This window comes from Coregonus lavaretus (assembly GCF_964263955.1).
Source record: "Coregonus lavaretus genome assembly, chromosome: 30".
NCBI classification, from domain to species: domain Eukaryota; kingdom Metazoa; phylum Chordata; class Actinopteri; order Salmoniformes; family Salmonidae; genus Coregonus; species Coregonus lavaretus.
Window position 1 is genome coordinate 9,211,623 of NC_140017.1, and position 24,576 is coordinate 9,236,198.

The 24,576-nt window shown below is 43.7% G+C and overlaps 1 protein-coding gene across 1 annotated transcript; it reads right to left on the reverse strand.

The window, feature by feature from the left end:
* Nucleotides 1-341: 341 nt before the first annotated feature.
* On the reverse strand, nucleotides 342-24,167 carry tmprss13a (transmembrane serine protease 13a; the record flags this gene model as incomplete). Its single annotated transcript, XM_084147949.1, has 13 exons — nucleotides 342-651; nucleotides 778-933; nucleotides 2,527-2,669; nucleotides 3,171-3,269; nucleotides 3,549-3,727; nucleotides 6,558-6,720; nucleotides 6,820-6,863; nucleotides 7,134-7,229; nucleotides 7,598-7,724; nucleotides 7,903-8,073; nucleotides 8,430-8,540; nucleotides 9,331-9,505; nucleotides 24,132-24,167. The coding sequence occupies 13 exons, from the start codon at nucleotides 24,165-24,167 to the stop codon at nucleotides 637-639; spliced, it is 1,515 nt and encodes a 504-aa protein (XP_084004075.1). The 3' UTR covers nucleotides 342-636.
* Nucleotides 24,168-24,576: the final 409 nt, after the last annotated feature.

The window sequence follows — 24,576 nt, forward strand, 5'->3', positions numbered from 1 at the left end:
CAGCTGTGAGTAAGGGACAGACCATTAAAGTAGTTATACTCCTTTCTTTCCTATGAGTTTCACATAATTCACACTAAATCATTTCTGGAGATGCATCACAAAGCACATTGCATCTCTACAAAAATAAGCATGCAGTCTCCCCAAAAATTGTTGAAATACATTTTTTTTTTAAACATAGGAGATATGGGAGGCATGAGTGGATATGATGGGTGCATAGACTTAAAAAAAGAGAAAGGCCAGCCATCTTAGAACCTCCTATCTCAGGTAAATATCATAAATATACTTACCGTAAGATAGAAAATGCGATGGGAATTATAATAATTTAAACACAAAACTGGAATCAGTGCACAGAATGTATTGGTGTAGATTCACATATTATACATACTGTAGCAGCCATTGGCCATAACTACAGTAAACAAAATGCATTTTGTGATTTTAGAAGGTACAGTAAAGGAACACAAGAACACAAGAACTATGCTCTATCCTATCTATCTATCTATCTATCTATCTTGATCTGTCAATCTAGTATCATTCTGAGAGGACTTCATGGTGCGATGTTCAGAGAGGAAGGAGAAAGCAGGCTGCCAGCGGTCTTTAGAGACAGGATGTGGTGAGGTCAATTGAAAGGAAGTGGCATCAAGGACTCTCCAGCTGCAGAGGGAACAATGAGAATTAACATCATGTAAGTCAAGGGAAGGTGAGCTGTGTATTAGGTGTGTATTGTATGGTGTGGTTTGATAGAACACAGGCAATCCAGGTCGTTTTTATTCATCTCACCTGCATCTTGCTGTAGATCCAGGGCAGTAGGCTGGACACCTTGGTGTAGACCCCTGGCCTGTTACTCTTCCCACAGCCGCTGCCCCAGCTGGTCACGCCCACCAGCTGCCAAAGGTTGTCACTGGCCTGGCACACCAGAGGACCACCACTGTCTCCCTGTGAGAGGAAAGGAGAGACGGGATGAGTGAACAGTTGAAGTGAGGGGCCGAGTTGTTGAAAGCACCTGCTTCAATATACTGTATGTTTTCAAGTAATTGATAGCAGATGAGGTAGAAGGGAATTTGAGTAGTGGGAGAGGCGAAAGCTGTGGACTATCGAAGTTCAGAATTGTAATGAATAATGTTGGCACCAAATGTTCTAAGACAGTTAGTTAGACTCTGGGAAGAACACAGAATGTTGCTGTCATGGAACATCTGGTGTCCATATGGAGGACAATTTGCCAAACTCTGCATCTATGGCTGTAAAAAAAAAGAAGTATTTTGTATGTTAATGCTATAGAGAGAGATAGAGGTGAAAGGTAGGAGAAAGAGTGACGAAAGAGTAGTGGGCCGAAAATGAACCCATGCTGGCAGCGGTACATTGTACATAAGCTCCAGAGGCAGTGGCTTAGACCTCTAGACCACCACAGCGGCCTCATTTATAACCGTTGCGTAAATTTCACACAAAAAAAATACAGATTTATAAACTTGGTGTACCCCATACATACACTTGTTTCCCATTATAAATCAGACCTGTCGTAAAACTGCGTGTGAACACGCCCTCCATTCTCCTTTTATGGTGACGATAACGCCTTTTATTTGCTGTATAATTTGGAACTGCTGGAATTAGGCCATGGTAGTTTCTAAAAGAAAGAGCAACTGCAAATTTGATGAAATGTTTTTGGAGGTTTGACAGAATATTTTAATATTTTGCAATAATTTATACTGTATTTGGCAAAGGACTGTGACAGTTTCTGAAATAAAAAACTGTGGCTAATTGTTGTGGACCTGTCAGCAGAACGTTTTAATTCAACAGTGTTTTGCATTGACATTTCCCACAACCTAAATATGCTGGACTGCTCGCAAATTCTGAAACATTGTCTAGGCTACTCAAAAAAATTGAAATTACAGTAGGCTACTTACAGTAGTTGCATACATAATTCAATGTAAAATATCAACTGTCTGTTCACCTGTTAAATTCAACTGTTATGTTAAAACCGCGCTGCCTATGGGATCGCATAGGCTACAGCAAAACATGAAATATATAGCCTATCTATTTACTAGGCCCAATTAAATGAGAGATGCGCATGGTATTATTTTATATGGCTACTTCGGGAAAGCATCACGGCCAGAAAAGGTGAGGAATTTATTCTGCAATGGTTATAAAAATAAAATAAATAGTAAATACGTTCATGTGTCTAATTATTTTAGATTCTAAAAACAAAACACATACAGTAGATTTTCGCTCTTCTCTCTAACTGCATCTTATTATGTTTTCCTTTTTTTGGGGGGCGTGTCATCATATCCCCCATTTGCACAAAAACACTTGCTTGCAATACTTCAACCACTTGAAAATGTGTGTAAGCATGGTCTCAAGTTTGCGTGGAGGTAAGCATATTCTCACATGAAGTTCAGTTTTTATAAATGCCAACTTTTGCGGCAAAACTGCAGCGCACATGTTTTGGGGTATATTCTGTACGTACGCAAGGTTTATAAATTAGTCCCCAGGCCTGTAAATAGAGTATGTGGACTACAGTATGTGGACATGTACCTGACAGGAGTCCCTGCCCCCGTTGAGATCTCCGGCACACAGCATGTTGTTGGACACACTGCCGGAGTATACTTTGGAGCTGTTACAGACACGCACGTCAATGATGTCAACGGTCACCTCCATCAGGTCTTTGGACGGTTTTGCTGTGAAGGGACACATACAGTACACAGTCATTCCCAAAACACACACACACACTTCAGCTAGGGACACTATAGCTAGTTGCTCTAGCCAAACTGTTGCTCTACTGAATATATGATGGTTTTCTGCAACGAGGAGACATTGAGATAGGATGAACGATGCATGTGTAGCCTCCTTTCTCCACCTCACTCTCTCTGTCTCACAGAGACGGACAGGCCATAGAGCAATTCTGGAAAATGCCAGATTGGCTGGTTCATTTTTAGCCAAGTTGGCCTGTCCTAATTGTTGTTGTTTCTTGTACAGAATTATCATTGTTTGGCTAATAGTAATTTTTTAAAGGGCTGGTGTGGGGGCCTCGAGGATAGAAATGGGCCGGTGTGTTAGAAATGCCCGGGCCGAATTCTGGTCCCAGTCCATCCCTGTTGTCTCACTCTAGATAAGGATTCTGTATTCACTTTCCTTAAGTATATCTCTCCCTCTCTCCACTCCCTTGTCTCTCTTCCTACCTGCCGCCTTATCTATTGTTCCGAATCCCGAGGTCCAGCATTTGGTTCCATTGGGGAATGTCTGATCAAAGGCTGGCAAACAGGCAGGCTGAACTGCATCTGAATAACAAACACACACAGGAAGTTAGATAAACAGAGTGGCATACAGACTTCAGACACAAGCACACACAGTTACAAAAATGACACACACATACGCACACACATACGCACACACAAACAAATGAGATTACCATTCTGACAGTGGATGCATCACAGACATTTAGGGCAAACATTTTTACAGTGCCTCAAAGGGCAAACATTTTTACAGTGCTGTCCCAACATTGTCGCTAGCGTTTCCCTAGCATTTCTCTGATATAGTAGGAATAGAGCCGGACTCACTAGTGAAATCCACTGGTGAGGCCAGCTTCAGTATGGCGATGTCCTGGTCGTTGGTTATGTTGTTGTATTTTTCATTCACGATGATCTTCTCTACGAGGTAGGGAGAAGGAAGCTTGTCTTGAGATACCACTCCTCCGTACACACGCCACCTACTGGCATCAAGAACCGGGGGGAAAGACCTTCAATTGGCAAGGATAAAAGGAGAATAAAATTGATATTAATTTACTTCTCAAACCAAGGGTGTAGCTTATGACTGTCACGCCCTGGCTCTGGGGACACTGTTATGTTGAGCCAGGGTGTGTAGATCTATGTTCCCTATTTCTATGTTGGCCTGAGTGACTCCCAATCAGAGGCAACGAGTGTCAGCTGTTTGCTGGTTGTCTCTGATTGGGAGCCATATTTAAACTGTCGGTTTTTCCTTTGTTTTTGTGGGTTCTTGTTTCAAGTTGGTTGGGTTTGACCGTGTACTGTCACGTTACCGTTTTTGTTGTTTTGATCGCGTTTCGCTCAATAAAAGAGTATGTTTGCCTGCAACGCTGCGCCTTGGTCCTCATCTGTTCCCGACGAACGTGACAGAAGAACCCACCAAAACTGGACCAAGCAGCGTGAAGAGGAGAGAGGAAGGACCTGGGATAAGTGGAGTAGGAGTCTCGACTGGGCCCCGCTAAGTGAAGAGAAGAGAGGCTGGTCTATGGAGCAATGGATTAAGAGTCTCGACTGGGCCAAGCCAAGTGAAGAGCAGAGAGGTTGGACTTTGAAGCAGTGGGGTGAGAGTCTGGCGAGAACTAGGGAGGCCTGGTCCACGGGGAGGAGAGAACCCCAGAAAATTTTTAGGGGGGGGCTCACGACGTGGACGACGGGGCAGCAGGAGGCCGCGATGGAGCGGTCCAGCGGGTGTGCAGAGGAGGCCGCCAGGTTAAGGGGGCCACTGGTCACAGAGGAGAGGGAAAGTGTGGAGGCACGGCGAGAGGTACTGGGGTGTGTTACCAGTCCGGTCCGGCCCGTTCCTGATCCCTGCATAGGGCCAGTGGTGTGTGTCCCCAGTACGGTCCGGCCTGTTCCTGTTCCTCGCATCGAGCCTGTGGTGCGTGTCGTCAGCCCGGCCCGGCCTGTTCCTGCTCCCCGCACCGAGCCTATGGTGCGCGTCGCCAGCCCGGTCCGGCCTGTTCCTGCTCCCCGCACCAGGCCGATGGTGCGCATCGCCAGCCCAGCCCGGCCTGTTCCTGCTCCCCGCACCAAACCTATGGTGCGCGTCGCCAGCCCGGCCCGGCCTGTTCCTGCTCCCCGCACCAAACCTATGGTGTGCGTCGCCAGCCCGGCCCGGCCTGTTCCTGCTCCCCGCACCAAGCCAATGGTGCGCGTCGCCAGCCCGGCCCGGCCTGTACCTGCTCCCCGCACCAAGTCTGTGGTGCGTTTCGTCAGCCCGGTCCGGCCCGTTCCTGCTCCCCGCACCAAGTCTGTGGTGCGTTTTGTCAGCCCTGTCCGGCCCGTTCCTGCTCTCCGCACCAAGTCTGTTGTGCGCGTCGCCAGCCCAGTCCGGCCCATTCCTGCTCCACGCACCAAGCCAGGGGTGCGTATCGTCAGCCCGGTCCGGCCAGTTGCTACTCCACGCACCAAGCCAGGGGTGCGCATCGTCAGCCCGGTCCGGTCCATTCCTGCTCCATGCACCAAGCCAGGGGTGTGTATCGTCAGCCCGGTCCGGCCAGTTGCTACTCCACGCACCAAGCCAGGGGTGCGCATCGTCAGCCCTGTCCGGTCCGTTCCTGTTCCACGCACCAAGCCAGGGGTGCGTGTCGTCAGTCCGGCTCCGGCCAGCAGGGCCAGACCGGACCAGGGGTACTTTGGGGGGTTGGAGAGGGAGTGGGGATCGGGCCCAGAGCCAGATCCGCCGCCAAGGCGGAGTGCCCACCCGGTCCCTCCCCTGTGGTATTTAGTTGGCTCGGTCGGAGTCCGCGCCTTTAGGGGGGGGTACTGTCACGCCCTGGCTCTGGGGACACTGTTATGTTGAGCCAGGGTGTGTAGATCTATGTTCCCTATTTCTATGTTGGCCTGAGTGACTCCCAATCAGAGGCAACGAGTGTCAGCTGTTTGCTGGTTGTCTCTGATTGGGAGCCATATTTAAACTGTCGGTTTTTCCTTTGTTTTTGTGGGTTCTTGTTTCAAGTTGGTTGTGTTTGACCGTGTACTGTCACGTTACCGTCTTTGTTGTTTTGATCGCGTTTCGCTCAATAAAAGAGTATGTTTGCCTGCAACGCTGCGCCTTGGTCCTCATCTGTTCCCGACGAACGTGACAATGACACAGATATTATTACTATTATTGTTATTATTATTATTATAATTATTATTATTATTATTATTATAGTAATAAGATGTTTAATTGAGTTATGGAGATTGGTTGTCAAGGTGAGGGTTATTGAGGTGATGAGGGGTTGTCATGCTGCTTGTTCTTGAATCACACTGAGCAAGTTGCTGCACAGATTCACTACTAGTCTGTGTTTTATATGGATATGTGTAAGTAAAAGGACTGACATTCTCCTTAGGCTAATAGTGTGTTCATGACATGTCGGAAACTCGGAAATACAAGCTTCTGAGTGGTAAAAAATCTATTTGAACAGTCCTCTAACTAGTAATTCAAAGTCAGAAACCCTGGCATCATCTGAGAACTCCGACTTGTCCGACATGCTGAACTCTGACTAAAGAAATTACTTCGACAACAGCATTTTTGGCAGTTAAATGCAACAACAAAAAGTAATTTTAAATCTATGTTTTTTTTTACAATGTTTACCAGCATTATAGCTGTACGTTCTGTTTATTGTTGGAGTAGCTAGCTTGCCATTAGTCAATTGGCATTCTCAACGAGTTCAAAACAAGTTGGATTTCACTCCGACTTGTCATGAATGCAGCAGAGAGGTTAAGGTGGAGCTATTATCAAGGATCTAAATAGCGTGTCTAAAATTAGAGCCAAGGGATCAGTTTGGAACTGATCATTGTTGTCCTCTAGTCACTGACCTGGGGAAGCAGTGGGCAGCCGTCAACACAAAGTCAGGGGACACCAGGACCCCTCCACAGATGTGTGATCCACCAAAATGTAGAGAGAGTTGCCAGGGCCATTGGCCCAGCTTGGCAACAGTGCCCCCTATGATCCGGGAGGTCAAGTGCTGACGCCCACAATCTGGGAAAAGGGGGAGAAGTGGTCAAATGTTTGTATCTAATTGAACTAGAAGTCATATTTCAAACAGAAGGTTGATATGAACAGATGAGAGCTCCTTACCAATACACTGCAGAGAGACTGTGTTCTGGTCAGGGCAGGACGAGCTACATAGCAACACAAGAACAACCATGTCAGGAACTCAGGATCTAACATTGAACCACACTGGGATATGTGCAGCATGGTTACAGTTGATTTGAAACTGCCTTCATGAGGCTTATAATGCAGTTATAAGGATGACATAACATTTCATCCCAACCAGTCATGACAGATAATGACAGTGTATGACTTAACACCATCATTCCCTCAACATTACTGGGACTAAAATGAGTAAATACATAAGTGCTAAGATTTATAGAGGAGTTGAGCTCTCTTACCTGACGTTGACCTGGCCCTGGATGGGTAAAGACGATCTGTTGTTCAGGGTTAGACCAATGGACTGCTGGGATTTCACTGCCTTGGTTGCAAAGGACCTGTATGGTCGACACACACAAACACATTTAGATTCTGTCTGCCAAAACAATACTAGAATCAATTCCCCTCCCATGAAGCATTCCCAGAAAGTCAATTTGCCACAGGCACACCAACCCCAGAGAGAGAGGAGCGCAGAGAATCAATCTGAGAGTAAATACAGAAAATGGCAGCAGTGAAATTAGATGTCACTGAGCAAATGTCTGTGAGAGAAAGTAGTTACTCTGAGAGGTAGCGTATACAAATGGCTGTTGTGAGAGAAAGTGATTACTCTCTAAAGGTAGAAGATAACATGGCTGTTGTGAGAGAAAGTAGTTACTTTGTGAGGTAGCTTATAAAATGGCTGTTGTGAAATAAGATGATGTCTTACTTTCTGAAGCCCAGTTGTGCACAGGTTTGGTTGGCATAGCTGTGGTCCCATCCCTGGTAACACACTGGGAGGAAACGACCATCCTGAAACGTTCTGACCTGTAGAGCACCATTCGCCCCAAACCTCACTGCGGAGAGAGGGAGAGGAGGGGATAGAATAATAACATACGAAAAGGGTTATGTTTGTCTGCTTGTCATACGTCGAGTGTATGTCTACCTGTCCACCTGGCTTTAATTTCTGTACATCTACAGAAATTATTTATTTATGTCTGTCTGTGTGTTGTGTGTGTGTGTGTGTGTGCTTACCACAGTTGGACTCGTCGGTGCCCAGTTGGCAGTCTCGCAGAGCGTCACATTGGACGGTGGAGTTGGAGCAGGTGTCATACACGGGCACGCTCAACAGCTTCTCATAGCGCCCCTCATCATCATGGTGGTCGCGGATGGCAGCCGCTGTTGCCAACCTGGTACCGTAACGCACTACCCAGAGAGAGAGAGAAAGACATATGAAATGAAAGAGACCGAGAGAGAGAGATGGGGGTAGGGTTGGATGGGGTAGGTTGCGGGCACAGAGAACGTGTAAGGGTGGGGAGAAGAGGAGAGACAGAGGAAGAGATAGGAGAGGAAGACTGTCAATGCCTACACAAATACAGTAGGGAAGGGAAAGGGGGATACCTAGTCAGTCGTACAACTGAATTCATTCAACCAAAATGTGTCTTCCGCATTTAACCCAACCCCTCTGAATCAGAGAGTAGCTTACATATAAATGAATAAACAGGCATACATATACATGAGCAACAACATATGAATAAATATAAAGACAACCCTGGCCTTACCTCCGAGCCAGATGGCAATGGCCAGGAGCAACAGAACGATGCCTCCTGACCCACCAAAGCACTTGGCACGATGGTGGCAGCATTTGTATTTATTCTTCTTGTCAGGAAGAGCTGGAACAACACACACGGCATACATGCAAACAGATATATCTTACTCAGGAGACCATATTGAAACCATACACTGAGTGTACAAAACATTAGGAACACCTTCCTAATATTGAGCTGCACCCCCTTTAGCCTTCAGAACAGCCTGAATTCGTTGGGGCATGACCTCTACAAGGTGTCGAAAGCATTCCACAGGGATGCTGGCCCATGTTGACTCCAATGCTTCCCACAGTTGTGTCAAGTTGGCTGGATGTCCTTTGGGTAGTGGACCATTCTTGAAACACATGGGAAACTGTTGAGCGTGAAAACCCCAGCAGCGTTGCAGTTCTTTACACACTTAAACCATACCCCGTTCAAAGGCACTTGATTATTTTGTCTTGCCCATTCACCCTCTGAATGGCACACATACACAATCCATGTCTCAATTGTCTCAAGGCTTAAAAATCATCTTTAAGCTGTCTCCTCCCCTTCATCTACACTGATTGAAGTGGATTTAATAAGTTAAATCAGTAAGGGATCATAGCTTTCACCTGGATTCACCTGGTCACTCTATGTCATGGAAAAAGCAGGTGTTCCTAATGTTCTGTGCACTCAGTGTATAGCCACCACATTATGCAGAGACATAATGAAGAGGTTAAAATCACACTTCTCAAGGATGTTTTTGTATTAATACAACTTCTGTTTCAACTTGTATTATTTTGCACTATTTTCACTGGTGGTTTGTAGTCCCCTGAAAGCAAATAAGGAATGGAGGGAACTGGACTGGGACAGAACTGGGACAGAGAGTACTACTCACATATACTGGGCTGGCAGACGTGCTGCGAAGCCACTGTTGGGGGGTGCTGGGGGATGTAGTATAGCTGGTTGGGAGGAGTGTGCCTTGGACCCGCTCCATAGACTACCTCTTCATAGGACTGGAGGGGTGGGAGGGTGTGCACCTCAACAGAGTAGTATGGAGGAGGGAGCTCGTTCTGCAGGGGAGAACACAGAGAAAAAGACAAAAGGTTAAGAAATCAGTCATTAAAAAATCTTATGATCAAACTCCCATGCAGGATCTTTTTATATTTTTTATTTCTGTTGTTAGTTTATTTTTATTTATTTTTTTATTTATTTTTGATTTTATTTTTGGGGTAGATCAGCTTTAATATTGCAGATAGATTGTAACTTCCATCAATGTAATTGTCTGCATCACTTCCAATACCCCATGCTTTTTTCTCTCGCAAATATATTCATACATATATATATATACAGTGGGGAGAACAAGTATTTGATACACTTCCGATTTTGCAGGTTTTCCTATTTACAAAGCATTTTTATCATAGGTACAGTTCAACTGTGAGAGACGGAATCTAAAACAAAAATCCAGAAAATCACATTGTATGATTTTTAAGTAATTAATTTGCATTTTATTGCATGACATAAGTATTTGATACATCAGAAAAGCATAACTTAATATTTGGTACAGAAACCTTTGTTTGCAATTACAGAGATCATACATTTCCTGTAGGTCTTGACCAGGTTTGCACACACTGCAGCAGGGATTTTGGCCCACTCCTCCATACAGACCTTCTCTTCTCCAGGATTTTAATCCATGACGGCGTAGTGTGTTACTAATGGTTTTCTTTGAGACTGTGGTCCCAGCTCTCTTCAGGTCATTGACCAGGTCCTGCTGTGTAGTTCTGGGCTGATCCCTCACCTTCCTCATGATCATTGATTCCCCACGAGGTGAGATCTTGCATGGAGCCCCAGACCGAGGGTGATTGACAGTCATCTTGAACTTCTTCCATTTTCTAATTATTGCGCCAACAGTTGTTGCCTTCTCACCAAGCTGCTTGCCTATTGTCCTGTAGCCCATCCCAGCCTTGTGCAGGTCTACAATTTTATCCCTGATGTCCTTACACAGCTCTCTGGTCTTGGCCATTGTGGGGAGGTTGGAGTCTGTTTGATTGAGTGTGTGGACAGGTGTCTTTTATACAGGTAACAAGTTCAAACAGGTGCAGTTAATACAGCTAATGAGTGGAGAACAGGAGGGCTTCTTAAAGAAAAACTAACAGGTCTGTGAGAGCCGGAATTCTTACTGGTTGGTAGGTGATCAAATACTTATGTCATGCAATAAAATGCAAATTAATTACTTAAAAATCATACAATGTGATTTTCTGGATTTTTGTTTTAGATTCCGTCTCTCACAGTTGAAGTGTACCTATGATAAAAATTACAGACCTCTACATGCTTTGTAAGTAGGAAAACCTGCAAAATCGGCAGTGTATCATATACTTGTTCTCCCCATTGTATTTATAGATATATATACACATTTACATTTTAGTCATTTAGCAGACGCTCTTTTCCAGAGCGACTTACAGTTAGTGAGTGCATACATTATTTGTATTTATTTTTCATACTGGCCTTCCATTGGGAATCGAACCCACAACCCTGGCGTTGCAAACGCCATGCTCTACCAACTGAGCTACATCCCTGACGGCCATTCCCTCCCCTACCCTGGACGACGCTGGGCCAATTGTGTGCCGCCCCATGGGTCTCCCGGTCGCGGCCGGCTACGACAGAGCCTGGATTCGAGGAGGTATATATATATATATATATATATATATATATATATATATATATATATATATATATATACACATATACACACACACATATATATGTACATACATATATACACATATATACATACAGTGGGGGAAAAAAAGTATTTAGTCAGCCACCAATTGTGCAAGTTCTCCCACTTAAAAAGATGAGAGAGGCCTGTAATTTTCATCATATGTACACGTCAACTATGACAGACAAAATGAGGAAAACAAATCCAGAAAATCACATTGTAGGATTTCTTATGAATTTATTTGCAAATTATGGTGGAAAATAAGTATTTGGTCAATAACAAAAGTTTCTCAATACTTTGTTATATACCCTTTGTTGGCAATGACACAGGTCAAACGTTTTCTGTAAGTCTTCACAAGGTTTTCACACACTGTTGCTGGTATTTTGGCCCATTCCTCCATGCAGATCTCCTCTAGAGCAGTGATGTTTTGGGGCTGTCACTGGGCAACACGGACTTTCAACTCCCTCCAAAGATTTTCTATGGGGTTGAGATCTGGAGAGTGGCTAGGCCACTCCAGGACCTTGAAATGCTTCTTACGAAGCCACTCCTTCGTTGCCCGGGCGGTGTGTTTGGGATCATTGTCATGCTGAAAGACCCAGCCACGTTTAATCTTCAATGCCCTTGCTGATGGAAGGAGGTTTTCACTCAAAATCTCATGATACATGGCCCCATTCATTCTTTCCTTTACATGGATCAGTCGTCCTGGTCCCTTTGCAGAAAAACAGCCCCAAAGCATGATGTTTCCACCCCCATGCTTCACAGTAGGTATGGTGTTCTTTGGATGCAACTCAGCATTCTTTGTCCTCCAAACACGACGAGTTGAGTTTTTACCAAAACGTTATATTTTGGTTTCATCTGACCATATGACATTCTCCCAATCCTCTTCTGGATCATCCAACTGGACTCTAGCAAACTTCAGACGGGCCTGGACATGTACTGGCTTAAGCAGGGGGACACGTTTTGCACTGCAGGATTTGAGTCCCTGGCAGCGTAGTGTGTTACTGATGGTAGGCTTTGTTACTTTGGTCCCAGCTCTCTGCAGGTCATTCACTAGGTCCCCCCGTGTGGTTCTGGGATTTTTGCTCACCGTTCTTGTGATCATTTTGACCCCACGGGGTGAGATCTTGCGTGGAGCCCCAGATCGAGGGAGATTATCAGTGGTCTTGTATGTCTTCCATTTCCTAATAATTGCTCCCACAGTTGATTTCTTCAAACCAAGCTGCTTACCTATTGCAGATTCAGTCTTCCCAGCCTGGTGCAGGTCTACAATTTTGTTTCTGGTGTCTTTTGACAGCTCTTTGGTCTTGGCCATAGTGGAGTTTGGAGTGTGACTGTTTGAGGTTGTGGACAGGTGTCTTTTATACTGATAACAAGTTCAAACAGGTGCCATTAATACAGGTAACGAGTGGAGGACAGAGGAGCCTCTTAAAGAAGAAGTTACAGGTCTGTGAGAGCCAGACATCTTGCTTGTTTGTAGGTGACCAAATACTTATTTTCCACCATAATTTGCAAATAAAATCATAAAAAATCCTACAATGTGATTTTCTGTATTTTATTTCTCATTTTGTCTGTCATAGTTGACGTGTACCTATGATGAAAATTATAGGCCTCTCTCATCTTTTTAAGTGGGAGAACTTGCACATTTGGTGGCTGACTAAATACTTTTTCCCCCCACTGTATGTTCTTTAATGCAGGGCCTACAGACAAGTTCCTTACTTTTTCCCCCTTAATGCTGCAATTATTTGGTTGTAATTTTGGGTTGAGCAGACATTTCCATATGTTTTTGTTAGCTGCATGTGCGACATAACCACCAGTCCTACGTATGATATCATTTACGAAGATTATACTTTTTTTTTTTAAATAAAAAATACTGGCTTTTTATCCATTTGTATATTTGAGTTTAACCACAATATTTGTTGCATTATTTGTTCTGTCGTTTCTGGAGAATTAAATTGAAATTGCAACCAACTTTCTATGGCTTGTTTTAGAAATAGTGATATTTGGGAGATTATTTCCTTTTCAAATAACTGAAAGTGAGAAGTTGTAATCTGAATAAAGGGAAAAAGGCCATTCTTGAACATGGGGTGAGACAATCTTTCTAATTTGTTAGAGAACCAGTTCGGATTTAAGTCTAACTTTTGTATGACTGAAGCTTTCAGTGATAGGTCTAATGCTTTAATATTTAATCATTTCTGTCCTCCGAATTCATATTCATTAAATAAATAGGCCCGTTTCATTTTGTCTGGTTTGCCATTACAAATAAAATGGAATATTTTTTTCTCATATAATTTAAAAAACAGTTCGCTATGCGTGAGCAAGACCATAAGCAAATAGGTAAACTGGGATAATACTAAAGAGTTAATCAGGGTGATATTTCCACAAATAGACAGGTATTTACCTTTCAATGGTAGCAAGATCTTATCTATTTTTGCTAACTTTCTATAAAAATGTATTTGAGTGAGATCATTTATTTCATTTGGGATATGTATTCCGAGTAAATCCACATCACCATCAGACCATTTTATTGGTAAACTACACGGTAATGTAAAGATTTTATTTTTTAGTGATCCAATACATAATATAGTGCATTTATCATCATTTGGTTGCAATCCAGAGAGGTTAGAAAATGTATATAGATCCTCTCTGAGGCTGTGGAGGGATTCAAGTTGTGGATTTGAAAGAAAACATCAATCATCAGCGTACAATGACACATTTGTTTTTAAGCCCTGGATTTATAATCCCTTGATATTACATTTTACATTTTAGTCATTTAGCAGACGCTCTTATCCAGAGCGACTTACAGTTAGTGAGTTATTATTTTTTTATTATTTTTTTTTATTTTTTATATACTGGCCCCCCGTGGGGCCAACAATAATATATATTATTGTTGGATCTGATTTTAATAGCTAACATTTCGATGGCCATAATAAATAGTTATGCCGATAGTTGACAACCTTGTTTTACTCCTCTATACAGTTTAAAACTTTCAGAGAAATAGCCATTATTTACTATTTTACACCTAGGGTTACTATACATGATTTTGACCCATTTTATAAAAGATTCTCCAAAATTGAAATGCTCCAGGCATTTATATATAAACTCCAGTCGTACTTTATCAAATACCTTTTCAAAGTCTGCTATGAATAGCAGGCCTGGTTTCCCAGATTTTTCATAGTGTTCTATTGTTTCCAGTACTTGCCTTATATTATCTTCAATGTTTCGTCCATGTAAAATACCTGTCTGATTAGAATGAATAATGTCCGACAATACCTTTTTAATTCTATGCGCTATACATTTTTCTAGATTTTATTTTTTTAACAACACTGAAGTGTAAGGGACCTCCAATTTTTTTAATGGACTGGATCTTTATATTTCCCACTTGTATCCTGTTTCAGTAATAATGAAATCAGACCTTCTTCTTGAGTGTCTGATAATCTACCATTTACATAGGAGTGGTTAAAACATGCCAATAACGGTCCTCGGCTGGTATGCCATCCAACCCAGGAGTTTTCCCGGACTTAAAGTCTTTAATTGCATCCAGAATTTCCTCCTCTGTAATTTCACCTTCACATGAGTCTTTCTGTATGGCTGTTAATTTTACATTATCAATTGAAAAAAATATCTACAATTAGCTTCAGTCAGAGGAGAAGGAGGCAACTGAAACGAAAACATATGCTTAAAGTACTTTGCTTCCTCCTTCAAAATATAATGTGGTGAATCATGCGTGACTCCATCATTTGTAACCAGTTTCAGTAAATTATTTTTGGTAGTATTTCTGTGTTGAATATTTAAAAAATAATTTGGTGAATTTTTTTCCCATATTCCATCCAGTTTGCTTGATTTTTTAAATAATAAATTACACTTGATCTTGCTTGAATAAGTTTCTCCATTTCTTTTAGTTTTTCCTCCAATTTATTCTGAGCCTCTATGTTACAGTTTTTATTGCTATCTATCTGTTCTGTTAGACCTTCTATTTCCTTTGTTAGTATGGACTCTTTTGACCTAAATTGCTTTTGTTTTCGAGATGAGTACTGAATTGCATGGCCTCTAAAGGCACATTTAAAAGTGTCCCATTCAATAAGGGGATTTGCTGTACCTATGTTATGCCAGAAAAAATGCAGTTATAAATTCCTCTGTTCTAGTTAAAAACAAGTTATCATCCAATAGGCTTTGATTACATTTCCAATATCCTCGCCCACGTGGAAATTCAGTAAGAGTAATGTATATGCCAATTATATGATGGTCCGACCGCATTCTTTCCCCTATCATGATTTCCTTAAGAGCATGAGGGTGATAGTTTGTAGTGTGATTTCCTTTACGGTCCATTTAGCTATTTAAAACTGTATTATAATCTCCCACCATAATAATAGAGTCTTGTATTTCTTGCAGGGTTGATCATTTATTATATATATTGTCAAAGAAGTGTGGATCATCATTATTTGGTCCGTAAAGGTTCATGAGCCATATCTGTTTATGGTCCAATAACATATTTAAAATAATCCATCTACCTTGCGGATCTGTTTGGACAACGAAATTACTGTTAATTAATATCATCACCCCTTTTGAGTTTCTTTGCCCATGGGAGAAGTATATTTGCCCCCCCAGTCCTTTTTCCACACAACTTCATCTAGAATTGTTGAATGAATTTCCTGTAAACAATAGACATTATATTCCTTCTCTTTGAGCCATGTAAATATTGTTATACTTTTGTTATTATCTGCTAAGCCATTACAATTATAACTGGCTATACTTATTTCACCACTTACCATAATGAGATACAGGTTTCAAATCTATTCATCATAATATATGTTTGTTAATTTACCAATAAAAAATACAATAGCGATTGAGTGTCCATATAGCTGTACCATGATATTTGCATTGCTACTAAGTAACCCTCCAATTGTTCTCCACTATTCCCCCCGCTAAAGCCCCTCCCCATCCCAAGTTGGGTTGTCATCCCAGTGATCGGCATACCACCCCCGGCCCCCCGGATCCCTAGGCCTCCCGAGAGGCCAGGACACATCCTTCGAGAACAGCACACAGTGCCACCCACAAAACAGAAGCAGGTCAACCTCCAAAAGCATTTCCAATGCTCTCACCTCCATATATATATAGCTATTAAAAATAAATATCTATTCAAATATCTTGCATATCTTAATTTCCATCATTATCAATTAATATGCGTAAAAATGTTGTCAGTCCATGCGAAGGATTGCTACCTATAACCCGGATTGCCATTGTATTACATTACATTTTTGTCAAGCAATTCCTATTTTAGCAAACAATTATTGTGGTTCATTCTATATTATCCCTAACATCCTTACCCCCTTGCAACAGATGTGGGATACACACACACACACACGCACTCTAACACACTCAACCCCTTTCCTCCACAATCAACCATAAGCTCAGATGCTCAACGGTTGTTACATCCCAGAACCCAACTCAACTCTCCATTCTTTTGGAGAGACTGGAAACCCAAATTGGTCTACACGGACAAGTTCTGGCCTGGTTTAGATCCTACCTGTCGGAAAGATATCAGTTTGTCTCTGTGAATGGTCTGTCCTCCGACAAATCAACTGTACATTTCGGTGTTCCTCAAGGTTCCGTTTTAGGACCACTATTGTTTTCACTATATATTTTACCTCTTGGGGATGTTATTCGAAAACATAATGTTAACTTTCACTGCTATGCGGATGACACACAGCTGTACATTTCAATGAAGCATGGTGAAGCCCCAAAATTGCCCTCGCTAGAAGCCTGTGTTTCAGACATAAGGAAGTGGATGGCTGAAAACTTTTTACTTTTAAACTCGGACAAAACAGAGATGCTTGTTCTAGGTCCCAAGAAACAAAGAGATCTTCTGTTAAATCTGACAATTCATCTTGATGGTTGTAAAGTCGTCTCAAATAAAACTGTGAAGGACCTAGGCGTTACTCTTGACCCTGATCTCTCTTTTGACGAACATATCAAGACTGTTTCAAGGACAGCTTTTTTCCATCTACGTAACATTGCAAAAATCAGAAATTTTCTGTCCAAAAATGATGCAGAAAAATTAATCCATGCATTTGTTACTTCTAGGTTAGACTACTGCAATGCTCTATTTTCCGGCTACCCGGATAAAGCACTAAATAAACTTCAGTTAGTGCTAAATACGGCTGCTAGAATCCTGACTAGAACCAAGAAATTTGATCATATTACTCCAGTGCTAGCTTCCCTACACTGGCTTCCTGTTAAGGCAAGGGCTGATTTCAAGGTTTTACTGTTAACCTATAAAGCGTTACATGGGCTTGCTCCTACCTATCTTTCCGAGTTGGTCCTGCCGTACATACCAATACGTACGCTACGGTCACAAGACGCAGGCCTCCTAATTGTCCCTAGAATTTCTAAGCAAACAGCGGGAGGCAGGGCTTTCTCCTATAGATCTCCATTTTTATGGAACAGTCTGCCTACCCATGTGAGAGACGCAGACTCAGTCTCAACCTTTAAGTCTTTACTGAAGACTTATCTCTTCAGTAGGTCATATGATTGAGTGTAGTCTGGCCCAGGAGTGTGAAGGTGAACGGAAAGGCTGGAGCAACGAACAGCCCTTGCTGTCTCTGCCAGGCCGGTTCCCCTCTCCACTGGGGTTCTCTGCCTCTAACCCTGTTGCAGGGGCTGAGTCACTGGCTTGCTGGTGCTCTTTCATGCCGTCCCTGGGAGGGGTGCGTCACTTGAGTGGGTTGAGTTACTGACGTGATCTTCCTGTCTGGGTTGGCGCCCCCCCCTTGGTTTGTGCTGTGGTGGAGATCTCTGTGGGCTATACTCGGCCTTGTCTCAGGATTGTAAGTTGGTGGTTGGGGATATCCCTCTAGTGGTGCGGGGGCTGTGCTTTGGCGGAGTGGGTGGGGTTATATCCTTCCTGTTTGGCCCTGTCCGGGGGTTTCTTCGGATGGGGCCACAGTGTCTCCGGACCGCTCCTGTCTCAGCCTCCAGTATTTATGCTGCAGTAGTTTATGTGTCGGGGGGCTGGGGTTAGTTGGTTATACCTGGAGTACTTCTCCTGTCTTATCCAGTGTCCTGTGTGAATTTAAGTATGCTCTCTCTAATTCTCTCGTTCTCTCTTTCTCTCTGAGAACCTGAGCCCTAGGACCATACGTCAGGACTACCGGGCATGATGACACCTTGCTGTCCCCAGTCCGCCTGGCCTTGCTGCTATTCCAGTTTCAACTGTTCTGCCTGCGGCTACGAAACCCCTACCTGTCCCAGACCTGCTGTTTTCAACTCTTAATGATCGGCTATGAAAAGCCAACTGAGAGACCTGAGCCCTAGGACCATACGTCGGGACTACCGGCCGTGGTGACTCCTTGCTGTCCCCAGTCCGCCTGGTCTTGCTGCTATTCCAGTTTAAACTGTTCTGCCTGCGGTTATGGAACCCCTACCTGTCCCAGACCTGCTGTTTTCAAACTCTTAATGATCGGCTATGAAAAGCCAACTGAGATTTATTCCTGATTATTATTTGACCATGCTTGTCACTTATGAACATTTTTGAACATCTTGGCATGGTTCTGTTATAATCTCCACCCGGCACAGCCAGAAGAGGACTGGCCACCCCTCATAGCCTGGTTCCTCTCTAGGTTTCTTCCTAGGTTTTCGCCTTTCTAGGGAGTTTTTCCTAGCCACCGTGCTTCTACACCTGCATTACTAGCTGTTTGGGGTTTTAGGCTGGGTTTCTGTACAGCACTTCGAGATATTAGCTGATGTAAGAAGGGCTATATAAAATAAAATTGATTGATTGATTGATTGAACTCAAGAAAGGACCTGATTTACGAATGCATATACAGTTACAGCTGTTTGAGAAAGCATGCAAGATTGAGCAAAAATTGACAAAAAATTGAGATTTGATGGAGATCAGATCCACCCTCTTCCCCTGAGATACAATCATTCTGGTCCCCCGTTGTAACCATTTTTCACAAGCAACTCCGAGCAGTCAGACCTTTGATTATTTTGTGCCACCAGGGCCACAATAATATGCCCCCTCTCTGATTGTCCGAGTGTGACCCCCTCCATGGGTTACTGCAGCCAGTGTTGCCAGCACAGCTAGGTACCAGGTCCTCAAGGTTCTCATTAGCAGCTTTGAGAATTTCCTTGTATATTATGCTCTCCCATCAGGGGGCTCTGGCTTTGTTGGACCAACCCTGCCAGGCAGGCTCAGAATCTTGAGGGGGCTGTGCTACTCTAGTAGGTCTCTGACCGCATTCATCTTTCTGTTTTGGCTGCATATAGGTAACTTACAGCAGGGCCATAAAACAGATGGGGACTTCTCTTTGGTGTATGGGTTGCTCAGGTGGGTGTCTAGGATATAGGTGTCACGGTTTCGGCCGAGGCTGCTCCTTCTCCTTGTTCGGGCAGGCTTCGGCGGTTGTCGTCCCCGGAGTACTAGCTGCCACCGTTCGTTGTGTCTGTGTGTGTTTGGTTTGGTCTGATTTGTTACACCTGTTGCTCATTTCGTCTTGATTATGTGTCCTTTAAGTTCTCGTTGTTTCTGTCTTGTGGTTGTGTGTAGTTGTTCTATGTCAGCAGGTGTTGCCAGTCGGTTTGTGCTCTATGTTATTAGAGAGTCCGCACGTTGTGCGTTTGTTGTACTTTTACGCTGAGTGCGTTTATTTTTCCCTTGTTCAACCGGCTCTGTTTATAGCCGTTGTTTCTGTGGACTTTATTAAAGTGTTTTTGGACTTGCATCTGCATCCTGCAATTGATTCCACACCACACCTACGCCCGGCCTTGACAGAACTACACACCACTCATGGAATCAGCAGGAGCAGCAGCAGCGACCGAGTCATGGGAGGAGCGCGTCCGCGGACAGGATGACAGGATAGCCCAGATCACCAACGCATTACAAGGAGTAATGAATACCCTGCATCGCCTGGAGACCAGTTGGGCACACACGCCTCCTCCCACAGTACCACCAGCACCGGTCAGTCCCTTAGTCCACGCTCCGGAACCCAGTGGGATTCGGCTCTCTCTCCCGAGGGCGTATGATGGTACCGCTGCCGGGTGTCAAGGTTTCCTCCTACAAGTAGAACTCTACCTCGCCACCGTACACCCGGTGCCCGTGGGACACGAGAGCGTTTCCGCCCTCATCTCCTGTCTCACCGGCAAGGCGTTGGAGTGGGCCAACGCCGAATGGAGGAGAATAGACCCCGCGACGATCACCTATGCGGAGTTCTCCCGTCGCTTCAGGGCTGTATTCGACCATCCACCTGAGGGGAAGGCGGCGGGAGAACGTCTATTCTACCTCCGACAGGGGAAGAGGAGCGCACAGGATTTTGCACTGGAGTTCCGGACTCTAGCGGCAGACGCAGGGTGGAATGAGCGGGCCCTCATAGACCACTTCCGCTGCAGCCTACGGGAGGACGTCCGTCGTGAGTTGGCCTGCAGGGACACCACCCTCACGTTTGACCAGTTAGTTGACATGGCCATTCGCCTCGACACCCTGTTGGCCACCCGCGGACGTCCTGAGTGGGGGTTGTCCATTCCACCCTCCAGCACCTCCGAGCCTAGTCCTATGGAGCTCGGGGGTGCTGGCGCTAGAGAGGAGAGGAGAAGGAGCCCCAGGGGAACCAACCCCTGTACCTACTGTGGCCGTGGAGGACACACTGCGGCCAGGTGCTGGGGGGGGTCTCCTAGGGGGAGAGACGGCAGGCCACGCTCTGGGGAGTCCCACCAGGTGAGTAGGCGCCCCACTTACCCAGAGCTCTCTGTTGATCACCTAACCATACCTGTGTGCTTCCCACAGGTTGCACCTCATTCCCAGCATAAGGCGTTAGTAGATTCAGGCGCAGCTGGGAATTTTATAGATCGGCGATTTTGTGCTGAGTTAGGGATTCCCCTCCTTCCAGTCAGTAGTCCCTTCCCTGTACATGCTTTAGATAGCCGTCCGTTGGGATCGGGGTTGATTAGGGAGGTCAAAGCTCCACTTAGGATGGGGACGCAGGAGGGTCATGAGGAGACTATTCAGCTATATCTTATAGACTCTCCTGCGTATCCGGTGGTGCTGGGGATTCCCTGGTTGATTACTCATAATCCCTCTATTTCGTGGCAACAGAGGGCTCTCAAGGAGTGGTCTGTCCAGTGTGTAGGGCGATGTCTGGGCGTTTCCGTATTTTTCCCTTGTTCAACCGGCTCTGTTTATAGCCGTTGTTTCTGTGGACTTTATTAAAGTGTTTTTGGACTTGCATCTGCATCCTGCAATTGATTCCACACCACACCTACGCCCGGCCTTGACAATAGGGTTGGGGACTGTTCCATGATAGGACAATAAAATAATAGATTAGATGTATACTTTATATTAAAATGTATATCCCTCATCTGCACAAAATTGAAAGCTCTCTCTCACAACCCCTGCTCACAGACACACGTTGGTTCTGGGATATGCAACCATTTCCTTTCTCACTCACTTTACGCCACACTTTTCCAAAGACAAAAACGCACACCACACCTTCCATCACAATACATCCACACATACCCACATACTGTGCCTTCTATGTCTTCTGTTTGCTATATTTTTATCTCCACTATGTTGATTTTATTCTAATTAGTTATATTTGAAGATGTATTATTTCGCTTCTTATCCTTTCTTGTAATACTGTCTTATCCCTTTATAAAGTACTATAAATACTATAAATGTGTTTTATTATTACAATCCCTACCATGACTAGTATTGGGTGTTCCATTATTCGACTCCTCTATTAGAACTTTCAGAATAGCCATGGAGTAGTCTTTGTGTCACGGAATATTTGGTTGCCAATATACAGTTTATTAACTATGAGAGCAACACGCTTCCCTTTTAATCTATTTTCCTTGAAGATTGGGTACAGAACTTTGCACCGTTCTGCAATCTCCCTCGGGAACTGATCATTCATGCCTATTTTCGTGCCAGCAAGTCTTTTACCTAGGCTTTCAACCATTACTTTATCCTTAAAGAAAGCAAATTTGGCAACGATTGGACGCTCATATCTCTGTCCTCTTTGTCCGAAATGGTGTACACGTTCGAGTTGGATTTTATCGACAGCATCGAGTGGGATTTGAAGCGCTGTAAGAAGTCCTTCACAATATTTTTGGTAACCTCTCCTTCTTTTTTTTGGATACCCGTACTAGTACTAGATTTTCTCTCATCGATCTAGTCTGTATGTCTAGTAAGGCTTCTCTCAGAAAGTTGTTCTCCCTTTTAAGTTCCTTAACATCCGATTCTATTTTAGTAACTGTCCCTTTTAGCTTTTTTGTATATCTTTCTCCATTATCGCAGCTTTTTCGTCACTAATTTCAAGTTTGCCTTCAACTCTTTAACATCCTTACTGACCAACTCTAGTATGCCCAGTTTGTCATTTATCGACTTCAACAGATCGCTTTCCATACTTACCAGTCCCAGTGGTGAAAAGCATAAATCATCTGTATCCATCGAGGAGTCACGTTTTCTCTTGGAGTTTGATTCTCCTTGTTTACACTCCGTCATGTTTGAGTGTTGCTTGTTGTTGTAATATTTGTCGATACATTTCTCTAGCCTTATGACTTGTTTTGTATTATTATCCAGGTTGAATGTTATTGCCCACGAGTATATGAAGTGCTAATATTTAGTCTAACTTACTGATATTGAATATAAAGTTTTTATCTTGAGGTGATTTGCAACGCTGTGTTTTCAATACGCCATCTTGTCATGTCACTTAGGCAGGAACTTAAAGGCCCAGTGTTTTGTATCATATTGTACAAAATTGATTAGAATTAAATGAACACTGTAACAGTGTGAAAAAATGTGATCCGTTTTATTTCCTGATAGTTGCTGGTTGATAATACAATCTTTGCAGGACCTTCAAAATGACATCACCAGGCGGTACAGGTTTTAAAGCCCCGTGATTTTCCTGTGTTGTATATAATAATACTTTGAAATTGTGAAAAAGATGATAATGCCCATTTAATGTAAGAGCTGGAAAAGACCGTCTGAAAATTAATTGTTTTGGTGGGATGGAGTTTTGGCCTGCCTGGTGACATTACCAGGTGATAAATTAGTAAATAGACCAATAAGAAAGAGGGTTCCAAACCTCTCTTCCAATAACAGCTTTTCCCCTCCCCACTCAGACCACTCCCAGACAGTCCTAGCAAAATCATTTTTTGAGAAACCGTTTTTTGCCAAAAAGCTATTTTTGTTTCTTTTTGACTATTTTAATGGAAAACTATTACAGCAAGGCACTAAATTGTTCCGCAGAAATAATTTGATATTGAGATAAAAACCGGCTGCATTGGGACTTTAATAATCCCCAGTAAACAACTTCCATGCAGGAACCCCCTAATTCTTCCATAAACAACCGTGTATGGGGTGATGCCTAGAGTACACATGTTGATTGCGAACAGGGCTTACAGATGGCTGATGATTGGTGAAAAAACACATTCTAGTATCTTCAGGTTAGATGTGCCATACTCATATCATCCTTATCAAGCAAGTGTGATATCCCAACACCTGAATAACCAACTCAAGCACAATGGAAGGTCCCATGTCTCTAGGCAACAACGTGCCGAGATTCTCAATTGGCCCATTATTCATTTCCTCTCTTTAACATGCTCTCATTTCTGCGTTATATTCATCTGCTCCCCTTAGCGCTATCAAGCATCTCAGACAATAAGGCTAATCAACATCGCCAGGGCTGCAGCCGAGCTTACATTGCCCCCCTAGAGTCTCTATTGTTGCCACGGAGAAGAAGGGTGGCTGCCATGGAGACAATGGAACAGCAAACTCCAAAAGGAAGTTGTGGTGGTCCCCTGTCCCTGGCTGGCTGCTGCCTGGCTGTATCACACACACAGGTGAATTGTAACCCACATCCACACAGGGGAATTGTAACCCACATCCACACAGGTGAATTGTAACCCACATCCACATAGGAGATTTGTAACCCACATCCACACTGGGGAATTGTAACCCACATCCACACAAGTGAATTGTAACCCACATCCACACACAGGTGCAGGTCGGTCATTTCAGTCATGTTTCCTTGTAGGGATGACATTGCTTTTAACTTCCCTAACTGGTTTTGATGTTGGGACTTTGGTTGATCTGCCCATGGCAATGTTTATGTTACGATGACCGACATGGAAAGAATCTGCTTCCTGATGGTACAACATGCATGACCTCCACACTGATTCCCACAACAGATTAGTAGTGTGCTCTGCTCTACATATAGAGGTGCTAAGATTTGGTGGAGATTTACACAACATTGCAAGATTTTCAGGTGGTTTTAATTTCATAGGGGCTAGGCTGTAGTGATGATCACAAGAACCACAAAGACCATTAGATCCTAACGGTCTACAGCAGATGTGGATCATATTGAAGTGTTTGTCTGGTTGAGGATAAAGAGTGCTAACCAAAAATGTGTCTACATTGGGGTTTCCATGGCA